Raw genomic sequence first — 23,538 nt, forward strand, 5'->3', positions numbered from 1 at the left:
AGAAACGGCTGGTGGTCCCTCCCGGGGCTTAGGTGTACGCGTGGCTGGATTGTGAGGAAGATCGATGCCCTCCCGGCCCTTTATATACACACAAGCACACGCACCGAATATGCCACCATGGAACATGCTTGACTGCCGCATGCAGGTATCCGTCTTAGTCTTGACGAAGGTAGGCAGGTAGCTGGAAGCCTGCAACCATATACAGTAACTACCCCGGGAAGTACGAAGTAATCTCTCCCTCTCTCTCTCTCTCTCTCTCTCTCTCTCTCTCTCTATATATATATATATATATATATATATATATATATTAGAACTGTAGCTACAGAATAAGCCGGACCAAACATGCGAACCCAAGAGGCCAAGATCCAGGGCAAGTCGCGAGCGAGCGAGCGAGCGGAGGCCAGCTCACGTCCGTGAATTTTTTTTTATTTTTAGCTCAAATTTGAAACATATTTCAAATTTGATCCGCTTTTTAAAGTATTTTCAAAACTAGGCCGTTTGGACCCGCCACCATGCATGGCGGGGCAAATGCACAGAACCCCGCCATGCATGGCGGCGGGGTACTACTGCTGACGTGGCATGGTTTAGGGAGACACCTGCTGACGTGGCTAACACGTGGCGGGGTACGTGGCAAATAGTACCCCGCCACGCATCATGGCGGGATGCAACCCCGCCGCCGCATCATGGCGGGGTGCTCCCTGTCTGACAAAATGTCCACCCTCTGCTTTCTCTGTGTTCTCTAGTGGCACTTTCGTTCATTTGTGTTAATTATTGTCTGTAAATTGCACTAATTGTACAGTTTACCTGTAAATCACGAGACGAATTTTTTAAGCCTAGTTACTTTATAATTAGATATTTTTTATTAAATAAAAACGAAATTGATATAGTGTTAAAATCTAAAAAGTTTTTGGATCTAAACAAGATTAGTTATACCTGGAGAGAGAGAGGGGTCAGGCTTGCCCATAAAGCTGCTGATGTGAGAGGCAAAGCGACAGTAGTCTAGGGTGTTGGGCTTTGTTTAGTTCCCAAAAAGTTTTACAAAAATTTTTAGATTCCCCGTCACATCAAATCTTTAAACGTATATTTCTAATTACAAATAAATTTATTCAAAAATTAAATTTCAATATCTATCTAATGATACTAATTTTATATTATAAATATTAATATTTTTAATAAATATTTAATCAAAGTTATTTTTCATAAGAAAAATTGGAAATGTGCGTGCGCACAGCACTGCGCGCGTGCTGCCAGCAGCAGCACGTACAGCATTGTACAGCAGCAGCACTGTACCCGTTACTGTAGTTTTCTCGTTCCTAAATGTCTGTTATTTTCTTCTGAAAATAATTTTGATTAAATATTTATTAAAAATATTAATATTTATAATATAAAATTAGTATTATTAGATAGATATTTAAATCTAATTTTTGAATAAATTTATTTGAAGTTAAAAATATACGTCTAAAGATTTAATGTGACTGGAAATCTGAAAAATTTTGCAAAATCTTTTGGGAACTAAACAAGGCCCAACACAGACTACTGTCGCTTTGCCTCCCACGCAGCTTGATGGCAAGCCTGACCCCTCTCTGCATACACACTATAGCCGGTCTTGTTTAGATTCAAAAACTTTTTAAATTTTAACACTGTAGTAATTTTATTTTTATTTAATAAAAAATATCTAATTATAAAGTAACTAGGCTTAAAAAATTCATCTCGTGATTTACAGGTAAACTGTACAATTAGTGCAATTTACAGACAATAATTAACACAAATGAACGAAAGTGCCACCAGGGAACACAGAGAAAGCAGAGGGTGGGCATTTTGTCAGACAGGGAGCACCCCGCCATGATGCGCGGCGGGGTTGCATCCCGACATGATGCGTGGCGGGGTACTATTTGCCACGTACCTCGCCACGTATTAGCCACGTCAGCAGGTGTCCCCCTAAACCATGTCATGTCAGCAGTAGTACCCCGCCGCCATGCATGGCGGGGTTCTGTGCATTTGCCCCGCCATGCATGGTGGCGGGTCCAAACGGCCTAGTTTTGAAAATACTTTCAAAAACGGATCAAATTTGAAATATGTTTCAAATTTGGGCTAAAAATAAAAATAAAATCACGTCCGTTGGCTATAGAACAGGAATTGGCTTTGACTTTAATATGCATGCATGCATGCATGCACTGATTTCCCCTAAAATTGTTCTCTTTCCTTTCACCTGAACACCATCGAATCGAATCCAGCCGCAACACATTTTGCTTCTTGGTGCTAGAGACATTCCACCACACGTAGGGGACACAACGACGGCATGTCGATCTGACCCCTCCCTGACCGGCGATGTGCGTCATGCGTCATCTCCATGGGATCCACGACGCCACTTCCTCAAATTAAGGTGGTTCGGCATCGGACATACTTCCTAGCTACCTCTAGAGGCGGCGACAGTGGACACTGCCTCCACCGTCTCGTCGGTGGCACCTTCACTCATCTCGGCGGCGGCGGTTTCATCTGGCGGATCCATCCCCTCCCACACTTGCTTCAATCGACGATGGCCAGGTGCGCGCCTCCACACGATTCAAATTGTCTGTGTTCGATTCTGATTGCAACTTGTTTTATCTTAGTGATTTACTGATTTTTATATTTTGAGTAGATCGAGATGAAGATTTGATAGTATTAAGGCCAGTTTGCTACAGCTCACAGCAGCTTCATGAGCCGTTGTGAGCTGTTTTTTTTGCCAAACACTTATTTCCAAAACAGCTTCATGGGTGAAGCGGTTTTTTCCTTCCTCTCACAAAGACATAAGTTGGATGAAGCTGGAAAAAAGTAGCTTATTGCAGCTTCTCCCTCATTTCTCTCTTTCAACTATGCATAAAGTAGTTGGTGAAGCTATTTTGCCAAACACTTTCTCCAAAACAGCTCAGCTTCATCTAGAAAGTCACTCATGAAAGCTATTTTCTAAAAAAACAGCTTTACTAGTGAAGTTGAGCTGTGCCAAACAAGCCCTTAATCAGATGCTTTTGGAGATAGCCCTTAATTAGATGCTTTTGGAGATAGCAAGTTCCTAGCTACCGTCACAGAGCCGGGTTCGCCGTGGTGAGGCCGTGGATGTTCATCTCCTGCAAAACAATCTCTCATCGGTCAGTGCCGCACCGCCGGTTTCTGAGTGTTGTGCCCATGCCGTACCATCGCCAACGTCTGGCGGCATCCTCCATGAACAAAGGAAGGATAGTGCGTCGTAGCTGGAATATAATAGGCCTAGAGGCCGACGCTGGGTCGTCCAGCAATAGCAGGAGTGGTGAACGCCGGCAGCACGAGCCCAGGACGAGCCGATATGCATGAACAAGAGTCTTGTCGTAAAAATTAATTGTGAAAATTCATGTAAATAATGTTAGCATTGTCTTAAACACAATTATCGTAAATATATGATGTAACTTATGCTGATGTTATGGTAATTTCGATCATTCTTATTAATTTTTATCGTCAACCACAGTCCAAAATTCTTGTAAATACTTATATTCATATTACCCATTTTTGGTAAATATCAATGTTAGTTATGTTAGAGAAGAAATCATAATAACAATTCTCATAAATATTATTACGGTAAACTCTTGTAAATATTATTAGTATTGTTGTAATCAGAATTTTCATAAATATTCAATATTATGGTAACACTAGTTCATGAAATTAAGGTAAATCTTTTTCTAGTGCTAATTTTGTTCGAGAGATTTAAATTATTTTAGTTAGCTTATGACAATTGATCTTGCCACTGTGCTCAGATTCTCATAACATATGACCATTACATTAGTTCAACTTGTATACTATAGTACTATTCACCTGCAGCATTCAGTACGTGCATGCAGTTACCGTACGTGTCCTGTGATTGACCCGTGCTACCTTCCTGCATTAATTTGTCAAGACATACAAATATATGCATGTTTCCAACCTCGTGTCAAAAAGAACCTAACGTTTCAGAGCAAGTCCAAGAGTATCATTATATGATATCATTTTGTACCGATAAAGATAGAGATTTTGGTAAAAAAATTGACCTCCACACAAGTTCTTCAAATAAATCTACAAATATTCTCAAATTTTTATTTTTGATTTTTCGCTAGTTAAATCTATAGGCTACTAATAAAATATGAAAATTTCAGTCTGCCTTCAAAATTTTCTGCCTGCCCGTCCGCAGTACCGCCATGTCCGTGTCGGTCCTAGAATTCGCCCCTGGTACGTGGTGGAATAGGAAAAAATAGAAGTTTTTTAAGGTTCTCAATACAAAATCTCTTATAAAATGTTAAGAATAAGAAAACCATAGAGGTGTAGGTACAAAACTGTCACCGTCCGCCTGCTTGCCGAATCGTTATGTTGGGGGAGAAGGAAAAAAAATAAAAACTTTTCTAGGGTTCTCAATGCAAAATCTTCAGTTTACTTTTCTTTTATTCTTTAAATCAACTAAAAACTGATAAATATATAGTAATTCATAGAAGAATCTAAAAATTACAATATAAATTTTGTTCAGCCCCACATATTTAGATCATGCAGTAAACAAAAAATATCACATATTTATTATATTTTTTTTACTGAAGATGCTTGCCTATGCTTTTTAGTGTAAAATTGAAATTGTAGTTATCTTGCTTTAATTATTATGAAAATTTTATGATAACCTATTTAATGTGATGTTTGATTTCTGGTAAAAGTTTTAGCACCATTTTTGCATATATTACTAATTTACTAATTTACCTAAATTTATGCTTGAGGGTACTTTTACTACCTTTGCACGATATGTTGTTATGTCATTTGAACACTTTATAAACTCATGTATTCAAAATCTACATAGATTTAACTGATATAATCTACATAGATTTAACTAATATATCATATTTCATAGAAATCCTAATCTAAATAAAAAAACTTCTCATGTTTTAATATAATACTAAAGTATATTAGAGTAAAATAAGGTTTAACTAATTTCTATTTATCATTGTTAAATAAATATGACTTCAAGCTACATATTATTGTAAATATTAGCTATCTAATACCATAGATGTCATGGTTATCAATAAAATAAATTATGTATTTTAAATTTTATAAATAGATATGTAACATTATGTCATCACTTTCTATATCTATTTGATGTTTTTCTCCCGTTGCAACGTACAGGCATATTTGCTAGTCTCTACTATAATTAAAATCTTCTCTAGGCAAATTCCACCTGCAAGATCAACGACTCACAGCACATATCCTACAGATTTAACGGTCCAGATTAGAAGTATGATCACGACCTTACACACCCTCAGCCTCCCGTCAATCACACATCACATCCGCTGCGAGCGCGGCCGCAGCTCACCCAGCCACCGCTACTTGGCCGCCGCCACGCCCGCCAGAGCTGCGCCAGTCCGCTCGCCCGCCTGTCCTTGCAATGCGCTGCCCGACCATCGCCCGCCGCCCGGCGCGCCTCTCGCCGCGAGCGCGGCCGCAGCTCACCCGGCCGCCGCTGCTCGGCCGCTGCTGCCCGCCCCGATGCTGGCCCGCCGCGCCCGTCGGAGCTGCACCAGTCCGCTCGCCCGCCCGTCCTCGCAGCGCGCTGCCCGACCATCGCCCGCCACCCGCCGCCCGGCGCGCCTCCCGTCGCGAGCACGACGCCCGCCGCGAGCGCGGCCGCAGCTCACCCGGCCGCTGTTGCTCGGCCACCGCCCGCCGCCCGGTGTGCCGCCGACCACGAGCGCGACGCCCGACTTCGGTGTTAGAGCCGTGAGACCGTCGCCATGCTCCGTCCGTCCGTCGCCATAGATGGAGAGAAGGACATCCATGCAAATAGAAACTTTTTACCATGTTCACTTTATAAAACTGCTAGAGAGAAGAATTTTCTGATTTGGGTTTGATTAATTACGAGAATTTTTGCGTTCACTTTGCAAATAGCCCCAGAAAAAAAAACCACGCTTATGGTGATTTTACCAAGTTAGAATACTAAATTGTTGGAGAGATATCTTTTTTTTGACTTGCCAAATAAAATAGCGACATGCTAAAAACTAATGATTGCCAAATAAATTTTCATATCATAGGAGTAAAGAGGGTGGCTGCAGCTTTCTTGACCATGGTGGCATAGCAAGTGGATCCCATACCAACTTGAGAAGATTCCTGAATTTTTTCCATGCTGCATTTGATTGTTCCATCTATTTTATCTTCCATAGTTCCTGCTTCCAGATTAGTAAAGAAGTAATGTCCAGTCAATGACTTTAGTATTTGCATGAGTTTCTTCACGCAGTATGTTATTTCACTTGAATAACAGAACCAGTTTGATGTGAGAATAGGTGGGGCTCATTAGTTTTTTTCAGTCTAATTCACCAGATTGTCAGATCAATTTATCAAGACTTAGAATGGTCTCAATTTGAGTATTTGTGCAATACAATTATACAAATGACTTATAGTAAAATATTCTATGAGGTGATTGCTAAGTTTTGACATGGTAAATATGTTCCTGAATTATAAAAGTTGATGCTAATTTAGTCTTCAATATTCAGGCCTTAATTTGTGGTTTTGCTCCTGGTTCAGTATTCAAGACTGAAAATTTCTTGGAACTTTGATGAACTTGGCAAATGGTCCTACCAGCGTGAGCACCAGCCAAAAATGGAGAGAATATAATGTTACACACTAGAATGCCAACTTTATATACACCCTTAATTCGTGATGGGAGAATAAATAAATTCTATCTGTATGTTCTTCTATCTGAAACAGTTTTGTACAATGATCTAGATCATCTGAAACTTCTGAATAGGCCTATTTTAATTTCCCTTTAGATTTGTGTATAATTTAGTGTTTGTTTGTCTTCTTGGCATTGCGTGATAGACTGAAGATAGGTGCCTTATTTTGTCAGGCATTTTTGTTTTATTATTCCTTTAATCGATCTCTACAATTTTGTTTTTCTTGCTTGTTTGTCCAGTAAGTCAGGTATACGCCTACACTAACTACAATCAAGTATCTTATTTTGTATGGACTTGTTACTAAGGTTAAAGACAAATGATGGGCATTTGTAGATCAGTTGTGTTTCTCAACTTTTCTATAAAGCATTTGTTAAAACCAAATATACGTTCCCAAATGAAGTACCGTAATTTTCGTATAGATTTTTTTGTTAGTGGGTTAGGTTTGTTTTTTAGTTTTATGATTTATTTTAGTTTTGTAATTTTTTTTTCTAAATGTTACCGTAGCGTTAGCACGAGCAATATACTCGTATGGACAACAGAGCTAGTTCGATCTCTAGAGCGCGCACAGAATATAGAGAAATTGTTGGTGTGTTTAAAGATATAGAGATTAAATTTAATTCAAATGGTTGAAAGAAAACCAACCAATTAAGCTAATAAGCTCAACTTTATTAGACTAATATTGTATATAGGTTCCACCGGGTATAATTAAGTGGTCACAAAGGAAGATTAACGCCATCAAAAAACAATTACTGAAATAATGGAAATTAAATTGCCAATTGGCTAGGTAAAATTTGGAGCATATAATCCAGTGTCCAGAAGCCGCCTTAAAGCAACTCTAAAAGGTTGGGTAAAATTATTAGCTAAATTCTATTGTTTAGCTATTTTGTAAAATAAAAAACTCCTAAAAAAAGAGATTCCCAATAGCCTTGCTATTTTACACTCCATTGTTTAGCTATTTTGTAAAATAAAAAACTCCTAAAAAAAGAGATTCCCAATAGCCTTGCTATTTTACAAAGTCACGAGTGCTCGTAGTTGGCTATATACGACCACCAAAAATAAAAAGATAATTAACTTTTTATTTTATAAACTCAGATAACACATCTACTGGTTATAAAATCTAAAATAGCCTCCACAAAAAAAAATCAAGCTGTTGGAGTTGCTCTTTAAGGAAGTCGTAGAGGGAGAGAAGAAATCTGTTTATAAGCTAAAAACATATGGTGACATCTAAGTCGCTCAACTTGTTTGGTTCTTTTCTTGGAACACAGACAGCCCCGAATTTCATTACTTTATTTGTGTATCATAAAGAGGAGTTCCAGCAAGTCTTACAAAATGTGTTTAGCCGAGACTTAGTCGCCTAAACCAACTAGTCCTTGTTTTGTTTGCATGTATGTATATTCATTACAATCCACATGTGTTGGATTGAAATAGAATTTAGTTTAGTTTGACTTCAATCCACTTGAAACACATGTAGATTGAAACGAGGCCTAAAGCTTGCTTCTTCTGTGGAAAAAGCAGCAAACGTCAAAAAGGAAGTCCATTTCACGTGCTCTCGATCTTCATCTTGAAAAGTGTAAAACTTGATCAATTTTACAGATATCGATATTTATCATTTACAATTTAATTTGTGATGTAATTTAGTTTAGGTTGATGTTTTATCTATATATGAATAGTGGAATTTATGTTCAACTTTTACTAAACTTATGAAGTCTTTTTTTAATTTCATCAAAAAATGGGAGGAAGTAATATTGCTAGTCTTCCCTGCTCGTTGCACTACAGGAGACTCAGACTTTGTCGAGTGCCGACGTCTTTGCCGAGCGCCGTGCAAAAGGCACTCGGTAAAGACTGCCCTTTGCCGAGCGCCACGTCAGACGCTCAGCAAAGATCTCTTTGCCGAGGGCCAAGCCCGGTCAATCAGCAATGAGGCTCTTTGCCGAGCGCCGCGCACTCGGCAAAGGCGCGTGCTTGGCAAAGTTCTAGTCCAGCTAACGCCGATGGTCGCCGTCCCCTTTGCCGAGCGCTCACCGTTTGGCACTCGGCAAATGCAGGTTCTTTCCCGAGTGTCTGGCATGGCACTCGGCAAAGAATTTTTTTTATTTTTTAAACTGTGTTTTTTGTGATGCTTTGTGACACTATTTGAAACTATATTTTAAAGTTTGGGACCATTTTGCCTTTTTTGCTATATTTAACCATTTCCCCTTGGCCGGTCCACCACCAAGGGAGGCACTCCCTCCCAGGGTACATGGACACCTGGGTACGCTTCTGTTGATTTCATTTGTTCATTCATTCATTTATTCATTCTCATTATGTGTAATCATCCTTGTGTTTTCCTTGCAGTCCCAGTTGCATGGTGGCCTGGTCATCAACGAGTACATGGGGTTACGCCCTTGCACAGAAGGGCCGAGTGGATGATCCGAACAACGTCTACAGCACCGCGGATGAGGCCGAGGCGTACACCAACCCGAACGCCTACGAGAAGATGGCCGACTACGCCACGGCGGCTCGCGCGCGCCATGGGGATGACTTCGACCCCGCCACTGAGCCCCTCGACACAGAGATCCTAATGAGGGCGGGAGGAGGGAAGCAGCACGACTGGTACTATATGGCCCACAACGCCATCGACCCGACCACCGTGCCCACGCTTCGCCAATGCGACAGGCGAGGACCTCCTCCGACGTCCCCATATGAGCTCGACAGCCGACTCTGATGGCGGTCCAGGTAACTATAGTTTTATATGCGTCGTTCATGGACTTTACATATGTACCTTTTGCATTGTTGAACCATCGCGGGTGTGATATTGTAGTCCCAACTGGCCGAGTTGCGGGCCAGGCAGGAGTCTGCGGAAGAGGCCCATTGGCAAGAGATAGCGCGCTAGTTCAAGGCGTTTCGGGAGCACCAGCAACGTCAGATGTAGGACTTCGCTAACTACTTTCACTCCCTTCATATCCCTAGTGTGGTCGCGCCTCCGCTGCCTACCTCGTCATTCGCTCCACTCCCTCTTCCTGGCCCTTTAGGCCCTGTAGTGCCTTCTCCACTGAGTATCTATGTTTGCCCATTGCTTTGTCTTCTACGAACATCATACAGGTACTAATGACATCGCTCCTACTTTGTGCAGGCACAGTCGCACGGGTCAAACCCACTCCTCGAGACGGCGCTTCTCCAGGCCATGGGTGGCCGGTTGGGTAGAGTCCACAGCAGACGTGTCTAGGTGGCGCTCCTCCTCCGCCTCAGACGCACGGGTGGTCTTCGTGGTCAGCTAGCACTCCTCCTCCGCCTCAGATGCACGGGTGGTCGCTGTGGTCAGGTGGCGCGCCTCAGCACCCTGCAGGTTGACCGCCGCACTATGCGCAACAGGGGTGGCAAAGTGAGGGCTCTTCACACTCTCAGGGACACGGGGACGCCGGGTCGCAGCCGGACCAGTGAACTATTGTGTTATGGACATGTTATGGATGTTGTGGACATGTTATGTGGATTTGTAAACTATTGTGTATGCGGATTTGTGATTAGATGAATGTGAACTATTGTGTATGTAGATTTGTGACTATGGATGGATGAATGTATGGATTTGTGACTATATATGTTATGCGGGTTTCTGTTATACATGTTATGTATGTTGTCGTATTTGTCTAGGGTGAATTGAGTAAAAAACAGCAAAAATGAAAAAAAAATCCCAGCTTTGCACTCGGCAAAGGTGGCAAGCATAGGCAGTTGATGTCCCCCGTCGGCCGGCCATCAGCCTTTGCCGAGCGCTGACGTGGCGCTCGGCAACGGCTTTGCCGAGTGCCTGACGCGTGACGCTCGGCAAAGAACGCCTTTGCCGATTAAATCTTTGCCGAGCTGCCTTTGCTGAGTGGGCGTTCGGCAAAGACTTTACCGAGTGTGCGGTAGGGTCCTTTATCGAGTGCTCGGGCGCTCGGCAAAGCCCGAGAATCTGTAGTGTTGATCGAAAGTTTCGAAGAAATCAGATGTTCTTTTGACCGTTGGTGAACAGTCTTATTGACTTAGAAAAATACTCTCTCCAGCACTAAACTAGTCATTCACGTGGCTGGAAAACCCTAGTCACCACTCATCAAATTTTTCGGACTGAGCTCAACTCATGATTATTTCTGATCAAAGTCCAAAACATGTCTTAGTGTGGAGGAGATTCTTGGCGCCTGCAGATCCTTGACATGTCCTTGTTATTGGGAATGGCCAAGTTGGAGCGTGGAAAAACACTCTTCTTTGAATAATCCATATATATGCCAACTAGTCCTTCACGACTTCGTGTGGTTGGAAAATATTCAGGCATATGTTTTGAACCCCATCAAGTCATTTTTTTCTTGACTATCTTCGTCTAAGAAACTTGACATCCAAAGGTTCAAATTCTGTTCTAAAACACATGTTATGTGATATGATGTTTACCATCTTCTTCGACTTTTGATTTGTTTTCCTCTTTTTACATAAGTTCTAGAAACAATTGGTCCAGATTTATTTTAGGGCACAATGATACACAGGAGACAATGTAAGAATTCTCGGGCTATCCAGCAAGAACTGGATCAAGAAGAGGATAGAAGGAGCAAAAGATTGGAAATGCATGCACTGCCCATTTGCACAAGAATGCTAGTCGAAGGCATCACTTGGGATGAATCTCTACAGCTTCTAGACAGATAACTCAAGCACGCTCAACACACATTGTGCCGTTCTTCACTGAAGCAGCGCTCATAGCAGCCTAGGAGTTATGGAAACTGTGAAATGATATCAAGGTCTTTCAAAGGCGTGATCCAAGCCGAACGCTCTGGTTATCAAACTTTAAGAGTCAATATCTTCTCCAATCAGTTAGGTTCAAAGATGACTTGCGGTCATCTTTTTGTGTTTGGCTGGATGGCTCAGTTAATTCTGTTTGTATAAACCCCTGTTTCTTTTATTTTAAATTAATGAAAAGTTCTTAACATTGTGGGGATCTCCGCCATAGTTTTTTTGTGTCAAAAAAGATTGGAAATGTAGATCTCCAAGGCCAATAGTGTACTGATTCTCATCAACCAGAAAAGAAACATGGGCAATAACGAAATGCATTGCCGGTATTTCAGACGGACAAGTCAACAAGCCACGTCAGCGTGAGAAGCCCATGTGAAAGGATATGAACCTAGTTAAGTGGTATGTCATACAAAGTTTATAGACCCCAAAATCCACTTTTGTAGTTGATGGACCTAACTATGAAATCTCCTCACAACAAGTTAATGGACTTCTAATACATTTAACTCTTTAATTTATATAAGTCGAAAAAGAAATCTCATCCTCACAACTCTCTTAAACAGAAAATTACACGGCTTGGTAAGGCCCAGCTTAACGCCGTTCAGGCCCAGTAATTCGAGGATTGGGTCTTCAGGCTCACGTGGTATTGGCCCCATCCTCGACCTATCTTAGACTCTGAATTCCCAGCACCTTTAGCTTCTTCACTCTCTTGTTTGGTTTGCTTTGCTCTGATGAGGTAGTAGTCACTCTTGTGAGAGTGTTGTTCCTAAATCCTAACTTTTCCATTGCTTTATTCATCCGTCATCACTTCCCTTCGCAGACATGAAATTAGTATTTCGTTACGATAATTTATTTTATTTTATTGTGCATATATTTTAATACTCTCTTTGTCGCATGCATGGAACGACGCTCACTCATGGTCATGGACTCGTACATGAAAAAGGAGCAAGTACTAATTATTTTATTTGACTAAGACAGAATTTGAATTCAAGACCTCTGACCCTCATATTTGGCTGCGTAGATGGACCTTAATAGAAAAGCTTAAACCTACAGGGAAAATAGAAAATTCACTTGTACCTGAACAATATTGTTATCAATTCGATCTCAAATAAGCTTGTGGCAATGATGAAATCATGCTGAAAATGAATGGTTAGATTAAAAAAAAAAAACAGTACACACACTACTCATGCTAGCTGAAAATCTCTTGTTCCTAAAAATATATAAGGGTTTCTGAATTGATCTAATTCAAACTCCCTTTGACGATGATTTACTTAGAAAATTGTGAAGTTCGGAAAGTATGCCCTCTGTTTTGTGACGCAGAAAAAAAAGAAAAATCTCTCATCATAGGACAAAGAGCCAACACTCGGACCTTCAGCACCCTTTTTATTCAGATTTTATCATATCACGTCACCCCGGCCCCTTTAAGCATCTAACCGATCTAATCTGACAGGAATATTTGTTCAATCACATGTTCACATTCATATTATAAAGGTTTTCATTTCATATCCAGTCAGAACAAGAATTGTATAAGACAAAGACAACAATAACTACCACTGAACATGCATGCATGCGTAGCAACTTCAACGAAACGGCCAACAGCTAGCTCAGCAGTAGCAGCTAGGGGTTCATGGAGCCAGGAGCTCTGCCAAAGATCAAGGTGCCCAAATCATACACGACCGTGGTCCGGTCCTTGTCCGCCGCGTTCAGGGCTTCCAGCGGCGTGCCGGCGGCCAGCCCTTTGCCGCAGGCGGCCATGGCGGCCACGGCGGCCTGGAGCTCCTGCCCGGCGTGCGTGAAGTCGCACTGGGTGAGCTCGCCCATCACGCGCACCATCTGGACGCGCGCCGTGGCGTAGCTGTCGATGCACTGCTGGTACGACGCCCGCTGCTCGCCCGGGAGCGACCCGTCGGCGATCAGCTGCGCCGCCCTGCCCACCGTGTCGTCGTACGACCCCTTGGCCAGCCTCGCCGCCAGGATCACGTACGCCGTCAGCTCCGCCGCGTCCGGCCCGTGCTGCAGCGTCTCCTGGCAGACGTGGTACAGCTCCGCCGTCTCGCCCGTCTTCACGCACGCGTCCGTCCATCGCATCTGGGGCACGTTGCCGCAGGCGTCGCCGGCGACGAACAAGAAGGCGGTGACGGTGAGGACCAAGATGGTGGCTGTTGTCTTCATGTTTCTCCTCTTGGTGAGTTGGTGTGGTCGCGTGGACTGGTGGGTGAATTTCTTCTTTTGTTTCTTGTTTTTTTTTTACTTTGGTATATAATATATACCAAGTGGTGAATTTTCTGACGCGGTGAAGAAGCTTAGGTTGTGTTATACGAGGACACTACTACACTATATATAGGGCGACAACATTTTCAATTAGTATAGACAATTAAAATGTGGATCTAAGCATTAATAAATTTATTTCTTCCAATAACCTAAAAAAAAGTTTATTGCTTGCAGGATACAACAAAAAGAGGCCAATTAGTAGTTTGTGATTATTTCCAGGATCTCAGAAATGTTTGTATTTTTGTAGGTCATCATGGGTGCTTTCTCCGTGGTTTATATCATTCTTGACACCCATGCATGCATGTCAGTAGTGTAACTATATATAGAGTGCGAATAAGAAATAAGATCAAAACTAAACTAAATTTGGTTTTATTATCACAGTAGCTGTGCTTTATGTCTTTCACTTTATTTGCTCATTTTTTATTGTGCACTATTAACGAGGGTTTTATAGTGTCCGTATTACGATTAAAAAATTTATTCCCTCCATTGCAATTTTAGGTCATAAGTTTAGCTTTACCCTAATTAATTCAAACTCCTCTAGTTTTGTCAAAGTTTATAGGAAAATGCGCATATAAACAACTACAACATCAAACTAGACTTTTTATTAGGTACACACATGGATTTTCTTTTTGATAGCATGTTTATTTGATATTGCAGGTATTAATGTATTTTCTATAAAATGGTCAAGTTAGACAAGCTTCACCCGAGATAAAGTTAAAATGACATATAATTTTAACGGGATTGATTAATATAGGAAAGTTTGGCGTTGCCTGTGGCCAGTAATTTGAATTCAAAAAAAAAAAAGAAGATTTCTTGGTTGATATGCAAGAATCCGGATGCTTATTCCATTTTCTAAAAAAAGTAAACCAAGATGTCATTACATCCTTTACTAAATATAAGCACTTCCAATAATTATAGGATCAATTATATGTGAAAGAAAGAGGATTTCTGACTCAAGAAATGAGAAGTGGAGGACAAAAGTGTCAATTCCCCACCCATCTCTCTCCTCTAGTCATATGTATGAGTATTATAATAGCTCTCTAGAGAGCAATGAATATTGTGGTTTGTGATTTCCAGGATCTCAAAATTATCTGTATTTTTATAGGTCATCAATGGTGATTTCTGTGTGGTGTATCTTACTTGACACTCAAGTCAGTGTACCTATATATAGAGTGCCAATAAGAAAGAAGATCCAAAATCAACAAAAAGGCATGAATTCACCCATTTTTGTTTATCATAATATTGTGATTCTTCATTATGAATACGGACATATTATGTAAAAACCATTAAAAAAGTTATTGATACATACAAATGTATATACTTATCTCACTTACAGGACTCTTCATGTTTCCTTTGCCGCCCTTAATCATAATTGCTTTTCTTTTGAACTAATCAGTTGGAGTACATATGGGCAGTAATGTAGACCCTTTAGTTTGGGTTGGTATTATCCAATTGGGACCAAAGGTCTCCGACACCGTACCAAAGAAACTTGGATCCAGGACTTTGAACCGAAGGTCTGTTCTCTAACGGTGAGTAAAAATTACGTGGAATTCCTTGAGTATATATATTATTAGAAACTAAAGAAACAAAAAGGTACGAGTAGAACAGAACTGGATATGGGTACGTAGCAGATAGACAGATACTTATACTGTATCACAAAAATGTTATGATTCGCATACTTTATAAGCAACGACGTTCACATAACAAAATTTAACTCATCAGAATTAATGACAAAAGTCGATCATGAACCACTCATTATCTTTTTTATTGAAAAGCACAAGATCGTCTGCAATGCAACGCAAACTAATTAAACCTGCCGCTGCTGCTGTCTACTCTAGAGAGAGTCTACCTGCCAACAATGATAGCGCCTAGCAAATACGCGACCAAGGTCAAATCATGGTCTGCAGAGACCTTGCCGAACAGCGGCAAGAACTGGTACGGCTGCAGCCCTTCCAGGCATGAACGGACGCCGGCCTCGGCGTCGATGTACTCCTTGCTGGCGAGCGAGAAGTCGCAGGCGGACATGTGGTCCACGACGCCGGCCATCTTGCTCAGCGCCGTGCTGTACGTCTCCTTGCAGTTGTCGATGGCCAACCGCTCAGCGCCGGGGAGGTTGCCGGGGCCGAGCATCTGGTCCAGCGCCGACAAGGTGTCCTCGTACGCGCTCTTGGCCAGCCTCGTCGCGACGAGCGCGAACACGGTGACCTCGGCGGTGTCCGGCGCCGTCTGGAGCGTCTGCTGGCACAGCTGCTCCCACTTGTTCGTCTGCTGGCACGCCTCGGTCGATGTCATGGACGGGACATTGGCGCAGGCCTCGCCGCCGGCGAACAACAAGGCGGTGAGAGACACTGCTGCCAACACTGCTGCAGCGACGTAGGCCATCTTGGCTGCTTTTCGATCGATCTCTTTCTTTTGATCTTTGTTGATTTGCTCAAGGCTTTGAGTTTGATGTTGAAACTAATAAGCACTGAGGGACCTATAAATATATGTGCTGCTCACTGTGTGATTTCGCATGCATGATATGATTCCGAAAATGTTGCTGTATATATGGAGAGTTAGCCTTATAGTACAATTTATTTTGAAAGGAAACATTATCTTGCCTTTGTACTACGATTTATTATGATGTCTTTCCTAGCTTGATCCTAATTATATATTTATATGTACCGTTATAGAAGTATATATTTTACTACCCACATTTACATACAGAGAATAAAAACATGATCATTGCACTCGACCAAACATTGGATTTAGTTTTTCAGAGGTAATTGTATATGTACTCAAAACAATATGTGCTCAAAACAAGAGTCTATGGCTCTGTACGTCGTCCATCCCATTTCGTCAGTCATCAACGGCCCTCTATGCCCCTACTATATAAATAAGATTCATCCTCCAAGTGGAGTCATGCATGTCTTCGTTAGTACTTATTATGTATGATTATTTCATATATATATAATGTGCAATGTGATCATGAAAATAAAATGTATTTTCTAGCTAGCCCATAAATGGTGCTATATGTTGTACTACACTGCCTAGTACGTAAGCCTTCGTTCACTCCCGGTTCAAACCCCACTATCACTGCCACAATTCAAACCGGCGGAAGAAAAACAGCAGTAATGTGCCTTTCCTATCACCGGCCGTCAGTTTCGAAAAACTGACAGCAATAACAAACTTCACTATTGATTTGCACCACAAACCGACAATGTTAATTTGAGCAACACTATCTGTTCTTTACACCAGCAGTCAATGTTGATTTGAGCAACACTGCCGGTTCAATGATATACCCTTGAGCACTACTGGCTCTTTGCCTCAACTGACAATGTTGATGCGCTTGCTACTGCCGGCTCAGAAGCTGGTAGTCAGATATACCTATAATCTCGAAGTTTACCAGCTTTTGGTGGCCAAGTTTCTTGCACTGTCTTTTAAGCAAGATGACATCAAAATGCACAAGTGTCAGACAAAGCAATAGATCGTTTTATTGAATTAACTGATATACATGAAATGGGAAGCATACACACCATTTCATTTTCTTCCTTTGTGCTCCCACCGATGTAACCGGTGCATTGCCTACATTACATACAAGTACAACCCACGATTCTTGTTGCCCATCAGATGTTCTACAGTTTCTATTGGCATATGATCAACCTCGAATTGGGTCATACTATCTCCGTTCATATTTTAGTTGATACTATATATGTGATAGTACAAACTACAAAGTGTGAAAGGCGCTAGAGATTTAACTTCTGCACAAGTGACCCTAACTATATATCAAAGAAGAAATGACATCATCACAGTTTAATCTGGCTATAAGAAAACAAAAAATTTTCATTAAATTGAAGCGTTGATGTTGTGCCGGCGCTAATTATTTTTGTACAAAATTTGTTTTATAAAGTCTTGTTCCCGTAGAATAAAAAAAGTGTTATGTCTTATGATTACTTAAGAAACCTATGATTGGACAAGACCTTCTTTTAGAAAAAAGGAATAATTCCAGCCTTAACAAAGGTACACAGCCAACTCTTACAAGTTTTTTTCAACATAAATGATGATTATCAAACAAAGGAAAAGAGCACGCTTTAGAAGAAAATTATTAGCAAATAACGGACAAGACTTGATGCTATAGGTGTTGAGCCCTTTCAGCCTCTTCTTGAGGACTGGCTCTCTTGTTTGGTTGTGTTGAGCCTTTGCCCATGTATTTTGGGAACCAAGCTTTGCTTCTTCTTGGTTGTGTCAGTCGTTGACCATTTCATTGTGGACCCAATTTTCTCATTTCAAGGGACCTTGTTCATTGCTTTTCACTGGCTTTTATTTGGTCATTGGATGAGTTCACAATTTTCTTTTGCTTTTGATTCATATCTTTGTGTCGATGTTGACAACATCATCAAGGGAGGATTTGATTGATATATGCTCATGTTTGAGTGATTAGTGATTGTCAAGAGGTGATTAGAGCTTTGGTTAAGTGTGCATGAGTCAAACATTGCCATCAATTGTGTGCGCAACATCTGTCATGGTTTTGTGATGTGCAGGGTTGAGGATGAGACGGTCGATGGCAATGGAGAAGGTCTAGCGAGGAGTCAGCGCGGGATGGACAGGGAGTAGTAAAGGGTAGACGCGAGGGCTTGGACCGAGGGACCAAAGGCCAAAGGATGGACTATAGAAAAGCAAGCACATATATGCGAGGATGGTGATGGAGTGGTGTTGACTGAAGTCAAGACAACCATCAGACCAAGTCAAGTTGGGCGCCCAAGCATTTGGGATCGTACACTCGATACAAGCATACACATGTTGACATCATGGAGAAGATGTATCGGCTACCCGATTCCATGTGGGTTTAGAGGTTTGGTCCTCAAAACCACAGGCAGTAGGTTTGCCTAGTTTGGGCCTCAAAACCTGGGGGACGATCTTGGGGTGGCATGTGGCATTATTGGAGGGCTTGCTTCGAGGCGAAACGACTTTATGAAGGGCCCACAACCATCCAATTCTTGGAAACCAAATTGAAACATTTCACCCTAGTGGCTATACAATCTCTTCCATCCCTAGTTTATTTCCTTCGGCTAGCTAGCGATTTTTAAGCTGCACTTTTTAGATTGATTTGTTGTGACTCGTAGGCGCTATAAGGTCTTGGGAATATGTCAAGGCTTTGCCTTAACCATATTTTCCACAAGCACCATCATGTCCTCTGTAATATCGCAAAAACCCCAAAGTGAGCTTGTTTTTCAATCTGCCATCTAATATTTAGACGGATATCATCAATATCATATTTGTTTTCATATTTCTGGTCGGATTCGTATTTGAATACGGAGAATTTCAACCATATCGGATAAGATACGTTTGGATGTCAACATCATAAATATAACATTTAAATATTCGGTTATGGATAGATCTCCCCTTTAAACAAATTCGATCTCGAATACGGTCAGAAAATATCCGTACCGATTTCATCCCTGCATCCTAGTCAAGGTTTGTGGAAAGTTTCAAAACTTTTGGAGCTCATTTTGAATTGATTTTGAGTTTTTCTGCAACACAGTTGTTCTGGAGTCTTGAAAGACGTTTTCTTGAGTCTCTTCATTATCTATGAGACATAAACACTGTTGTCCCTTTCTAGATGCATATCCTTTCTTCTTAGAATATTACTTGTATTTGTACTTAGCCTATCTTTGAGAAGAAGCAAAAAGAACAATTAATGCTTAGGCCGGTGAAAGCTTTTCCACAACCATATGAAGGCATGATGAATCTAACAATGTCCTGAGAGAGACTCCACACATTGCTAGTCCAGGCCTCCCTCTAATAATATAAGTTTGCTCCTGACCAAATCCTTGAAACCAAATCCCAAGCTAAATTCTGAGCTACTCAAACAAATCTTAACCCTCACTCAACAATAATGAACTTATGGAACTCCTTGCTGTAACACCCGAAATTTGATTTTTAAATAATAGGATTTAATTTGGTTTATTCAAGTAATTTTTTTGGTAAGCATTTAATCGTGAATAAAATAGTTTTGGTCAAAATTAAAATTTATTATAAGTTTAGAAAACATGGTTGTGCATTTCATGCTGGAGCATAATAATTTTTGTGCTGATCTTTATTTTATTTACTTTATGCTTAAAAGCTCTTTTAGAAAATGTGTTGAAAAGAAAACAGAAAAGAATTTGAAAAAAAGAAAGGGAAAAAACCCCAGCCCTGCGCCCAGCCCAACTCCCCCTCGGCCCATTCCCTCTCCCCCTCTCCCGCGCAGGCCGATCTGCGGCCCGCCAAGCGCACGCAGCCAAGCCGCGGTGCGCCCCTTCTCTCCCTCTGGCTGACAGGCGGACCCCACCTGGCGGTGCCCGTCTTCCTCCTCCCGCCGTAAGCGGCGTGGACTCGACCGAGTTCTCCGTCACCGAATCGAATCCCGGATTTGCGTTCGGTTACCTTTTCCACGTGACCAAACGCTATAAATTGTTCCCCCTCCACCCCGCAGCTCTCTTTCGCATCTAGGTCCCCGAGTTGAGCCCACCAGCCGTCCCCTCCTGGAGTTGGAGATCTCGCCGGAGCAGCACGCGTTCCGCCGCCGCGACCCGACCTCCACGCTAGCTTTCGGACCGAACCGAGGACGCAGTCGACTTCGCGGTGAGCTGCTCGTCATCCCGGAGTTTTTCTTTCTTGAAACGGTGCTCGGAAACGAGAAGTCGACGGACGACGCCGGCGAGCTTCGGTCCCGGCCATGGCGCCGTCGTACCGGAGCTGGGAACCAGCCGGTCACCGTCAAGGACTCCCTTGGAGCGATTCTGAAACCGTCAGATCCCGATCCAACAGTCTACAAAAGAAGATACCCCTTCGTTGCGCGTTTTCTTTAAGAGTCCCTGGATATTTTTATTAATTACTCCGCAGTCCTTGGCGCCTTATGAAACTGTCCGTTTTCCAAGTTGGAAAGCGTATTCCTGTCGGTAGCTTCCAAATACGTTTTTCCAGTATTTACAGAATTGCCACTGAACTTAGATTGCTTATAAAATATTCATTATAACTCCGTTTTTGTCCATCCCAATTTCCTTAGATTCGTATTTCCGAGATCTACATGTTAGATTTATTTATTCTCTGTTTTGAAACTTTTAATTTCCTAGTATTATTTAGTTAATTATTTCTCTATAGGAAATCTTAGAAAATTCATATCTTCCACGTTTTAATTCCGATTTTCGTGAACTTCATGTCTGTGTGATCGTAGCGCTGCGTAGAATATTTTGATAAACTTTTATATTTGTTTTACCCCTGTTTGGTGTATTGTTCTAATTATATCTTGTTTGCTTCGTGTATGATTGTCTACATTGGATTGCGTGTTGTTGATTGATGATCGGTTATAGACGGTGAGCGATACGTTGGTGATCAAGGTCAATCTTTTGAAGACCAGCAGCGGGCTCAGGAGAGCTTTGATCAAGGCAAGTATAACTTGGGATCATCCTTGATACCTACTCACTTATAAATACACATATATCATATGCATGCTTTCACCTTGTCGACCTTAGCAAAATCATAGATGATTGTTACCTGGATTCCTTGCTACCTACTTGATATGCATTTGGTGTAGTTGTGCTAGTGCTTGATATAATCCATGATCTTGTAAGATGATTAATAGCTATGCAATGAACGTTAAAAGATGACAAATAACTATATGAGATCTTGTCTGTAAGTGATCACCGGGACAACAGTGCAACCATGAGGGCTATAATGGCTCTGGCTTTAGCTCAGTATGAAGCCCTTTTCTAGCTGGTTAGAGGTTACCCGAAAAGGCGGAGGGGCTGAACCGTTTTGGGTATAGTGTGGCCTCTGTCTGTATGAGTATAGGCTGCGAGTCATTGTGCCATCGGAAGGGGGGCTCTATATCTGCGCGCAAAGGAAACCTTGCGGCCCTAACTTGTTAGACGAACTTTTGAAAGGCTTCATAGTGATCCCTGCCGACCTCCCTAGGAAGGGGGTTAAGAGATTAGCTACCTCGGGCGAAAGGGTAAATCATGACTCATGGGTAAAGATGTACAACCTCTGCAGAGTGTTAAAACTAGTATACTAGCCGTGCTCACGGTTATGAGCGGCCTTGGGGGTTCTTGCTGCGCCGACAATGAGCTTATTAAGTTGTTATGTTCATTTGATTATCGTTTATGCTAAGAATTAATTATCCTTACACTTGATCATGGGATTAATGGATTATTTATGCTACCTTGACAATTGTTAATTAATTATGAATATGCTATCCACCATTAAAAGCTAAATGCAGTCAAACCAGTGTCAGCTATTTGAGCCTCATGAACCCCTGGTTATACTTGTTGAGTACGATATGTGCTCACTCTTGCAATTTCCCAACACCTCAGGATATGATAATGAAGATGACTGGAATGAGGATTATCGTTATGAATACTAGGTTTGGAGTCAACCAGTCAACAGTGTCCCTGTGTGGAGCTTCCGTCGAGAGCGTGGTTTACTTTATGCTATCATTTTTGTATGAGACTATGTGATTTATTATGTTTCGCTATGTAATAAACACTGCAATGGTACATTTGAGATTTGTCTACTTATGTGTGCGACTATTCCTGGGGCACATATGAGTCTTTTATGCATCCTATTTTGTTCTTAAAGTATGGGTGTGACAAATTGGTATCAAAGCTTTGTTGACTGTCGGACGCAAGCCTAGTTAGAAATTGGCCGTCTTAAGGTTTTGAAATTGCTATAAAATCCTTGCTCTATAAACCTTGATATTTTCTTCTACACTATATCCTATTCATCTTTACCTTGTTGCTTATTTTAACGACTTGTTCTCATCCTCACTCCTTGCTTTGAATATGCTTTTAGAACCCTCTCTTACCACCTTCTGGCATCGTTGAAATAGGAGTTATAGGATCTTCACCCTTAATAGGAAGAGAACGTTAGTACCGCAAGTTGAGTTAATGCTTGAAGTGTGAACCTTTGATGCTTGGTTTGGTTTGTTATTATGCCTATGCTTGATTTGGATCTTTGTAATGAGTGTAATGATCTTGTGGATTTTCTCTACAAATTCATTTAGTCTATAGGCCTAAGGCATAAGGATTAATGAACTAAATAGTTGGGTTTGGTTAAAATCCTGTTTCTATCTCTTACTGTTTTCTGGAGCAGTCTGCAATAACTCTGGTGTATCTCAAAATCTGTTCATGCAATGTTCATCAAATTTTTCTGGGAACAAGTAGACTCTCATATCTTTCCAATGCCTCAAGAATGACAATATTATCGGTTATGAGCTGGGAGATATGACTGTTCAAAGTTGAGGTCTCTGTGCAGTCTGGAATTCTGGAACAGTTTCGGTTGTACCCAGTTATTGATTAACCTAACGTTGGAATCTGGTAATATGATCTAAATAAAAGTTGTAGAAAATTTCTTTGTCTTTCCAACGGTGTACAGCATGTATCCTTTTGAATTCTGGAACTCGAGATATGACTGATTTTCTGAACTGCTGATGTTGGATGTTACCCAGAAAATTTCAGATTCCGTTAACTCTTGTAATTGTCATGTTGGACATTACTAAGATGTGTTTATATACCTTGGAATGCAGATGGCAGCAAGGGGAAGAGGCAGAGGCAGAGGCCGTGGCAATGGTGGTAATGACCCAATTACTGGGGAGGAACTTATGCAAACTCAGAATGAGATGATGCACGTCTTCATGCAGCACCTACAACAGCAACCTCCACCACCCCCACCACCTGTTCATGTGAGAGATAAGCGTGGGGAATTCATGAAGGGAAGACCTCCGGTGTTTACACACACAGCCGATCCTATGGAGGCAGATGATTGGCTTCGTGCTGTAGAGAGACAACTGAACATAGCCCAGTGCAATGATATGGAGAAAGTGTTGTATGCTTCT

The 23,538-nt window shown here is 41.5% G+C and overlaps 2 protein-coding genes across 2 annotated transcripts; both read right to left on the reverse strand.

Annotated features, from left to right (window-relative positions):
• Nucleotides 13,032-13,612, reverse strand: LOC8076548. Its single transcript, XM_002444984.2, has one exon. It carries the CDS (start codon nt 13,584-13,586, stop codon nt 13,032-13,034), a length of 555 nt encoding a protein of 184 aa, XP_002445029.1. The 5' UTR covers nt 13,587-13,612.
• Nucleotides 15,387-16,639, reverse strand: LOC110436748. Its single transcript, XM_021464192.1, has one exon. It carries the CDS (start codon nt 16,065-16,067, stop codon nt 15,531-15,533), a length of 537 nt encoding a protein of 178 aa, XP_021319867.1. The 5' UTR covers nt 16,068-16,639; the 3' UTR covers nt 15,387-15,530.

Source organism: Sorghum bicolor, chromosome 7, assembly GCF_000003195.3.
Source record: "Sorghum bicolor cultivar BTx623 chromosome 7, Sorghum_bicolor_NCBIv3, whole genome shotgun sequence".
Lineage (NCBI taxonomy): Eukaryota > Viridiplantae > Streptophyta > Magnoliopsida > Poales > Poaceae > Sorghum > Sorghum bicolor.

What these genes read in the sequence shown, in the direction of transcription:
- LOC8076548 (XM_002444984.2), bottom strand. Translation starts at nt 13,586, where the DNA reads ATGAAGACAACAGCCACCATCTTGGTCCTCACCGTCACCGCCTTCTTG.
- LOC110436748 (XM_021464192.1), bottom strand. Translation starts at nt 16,067, where the DNA reads ATGGCCTACGTCGCTGCAGCAGTGTTGGCAGCAGTGTCTCTCACCGCC.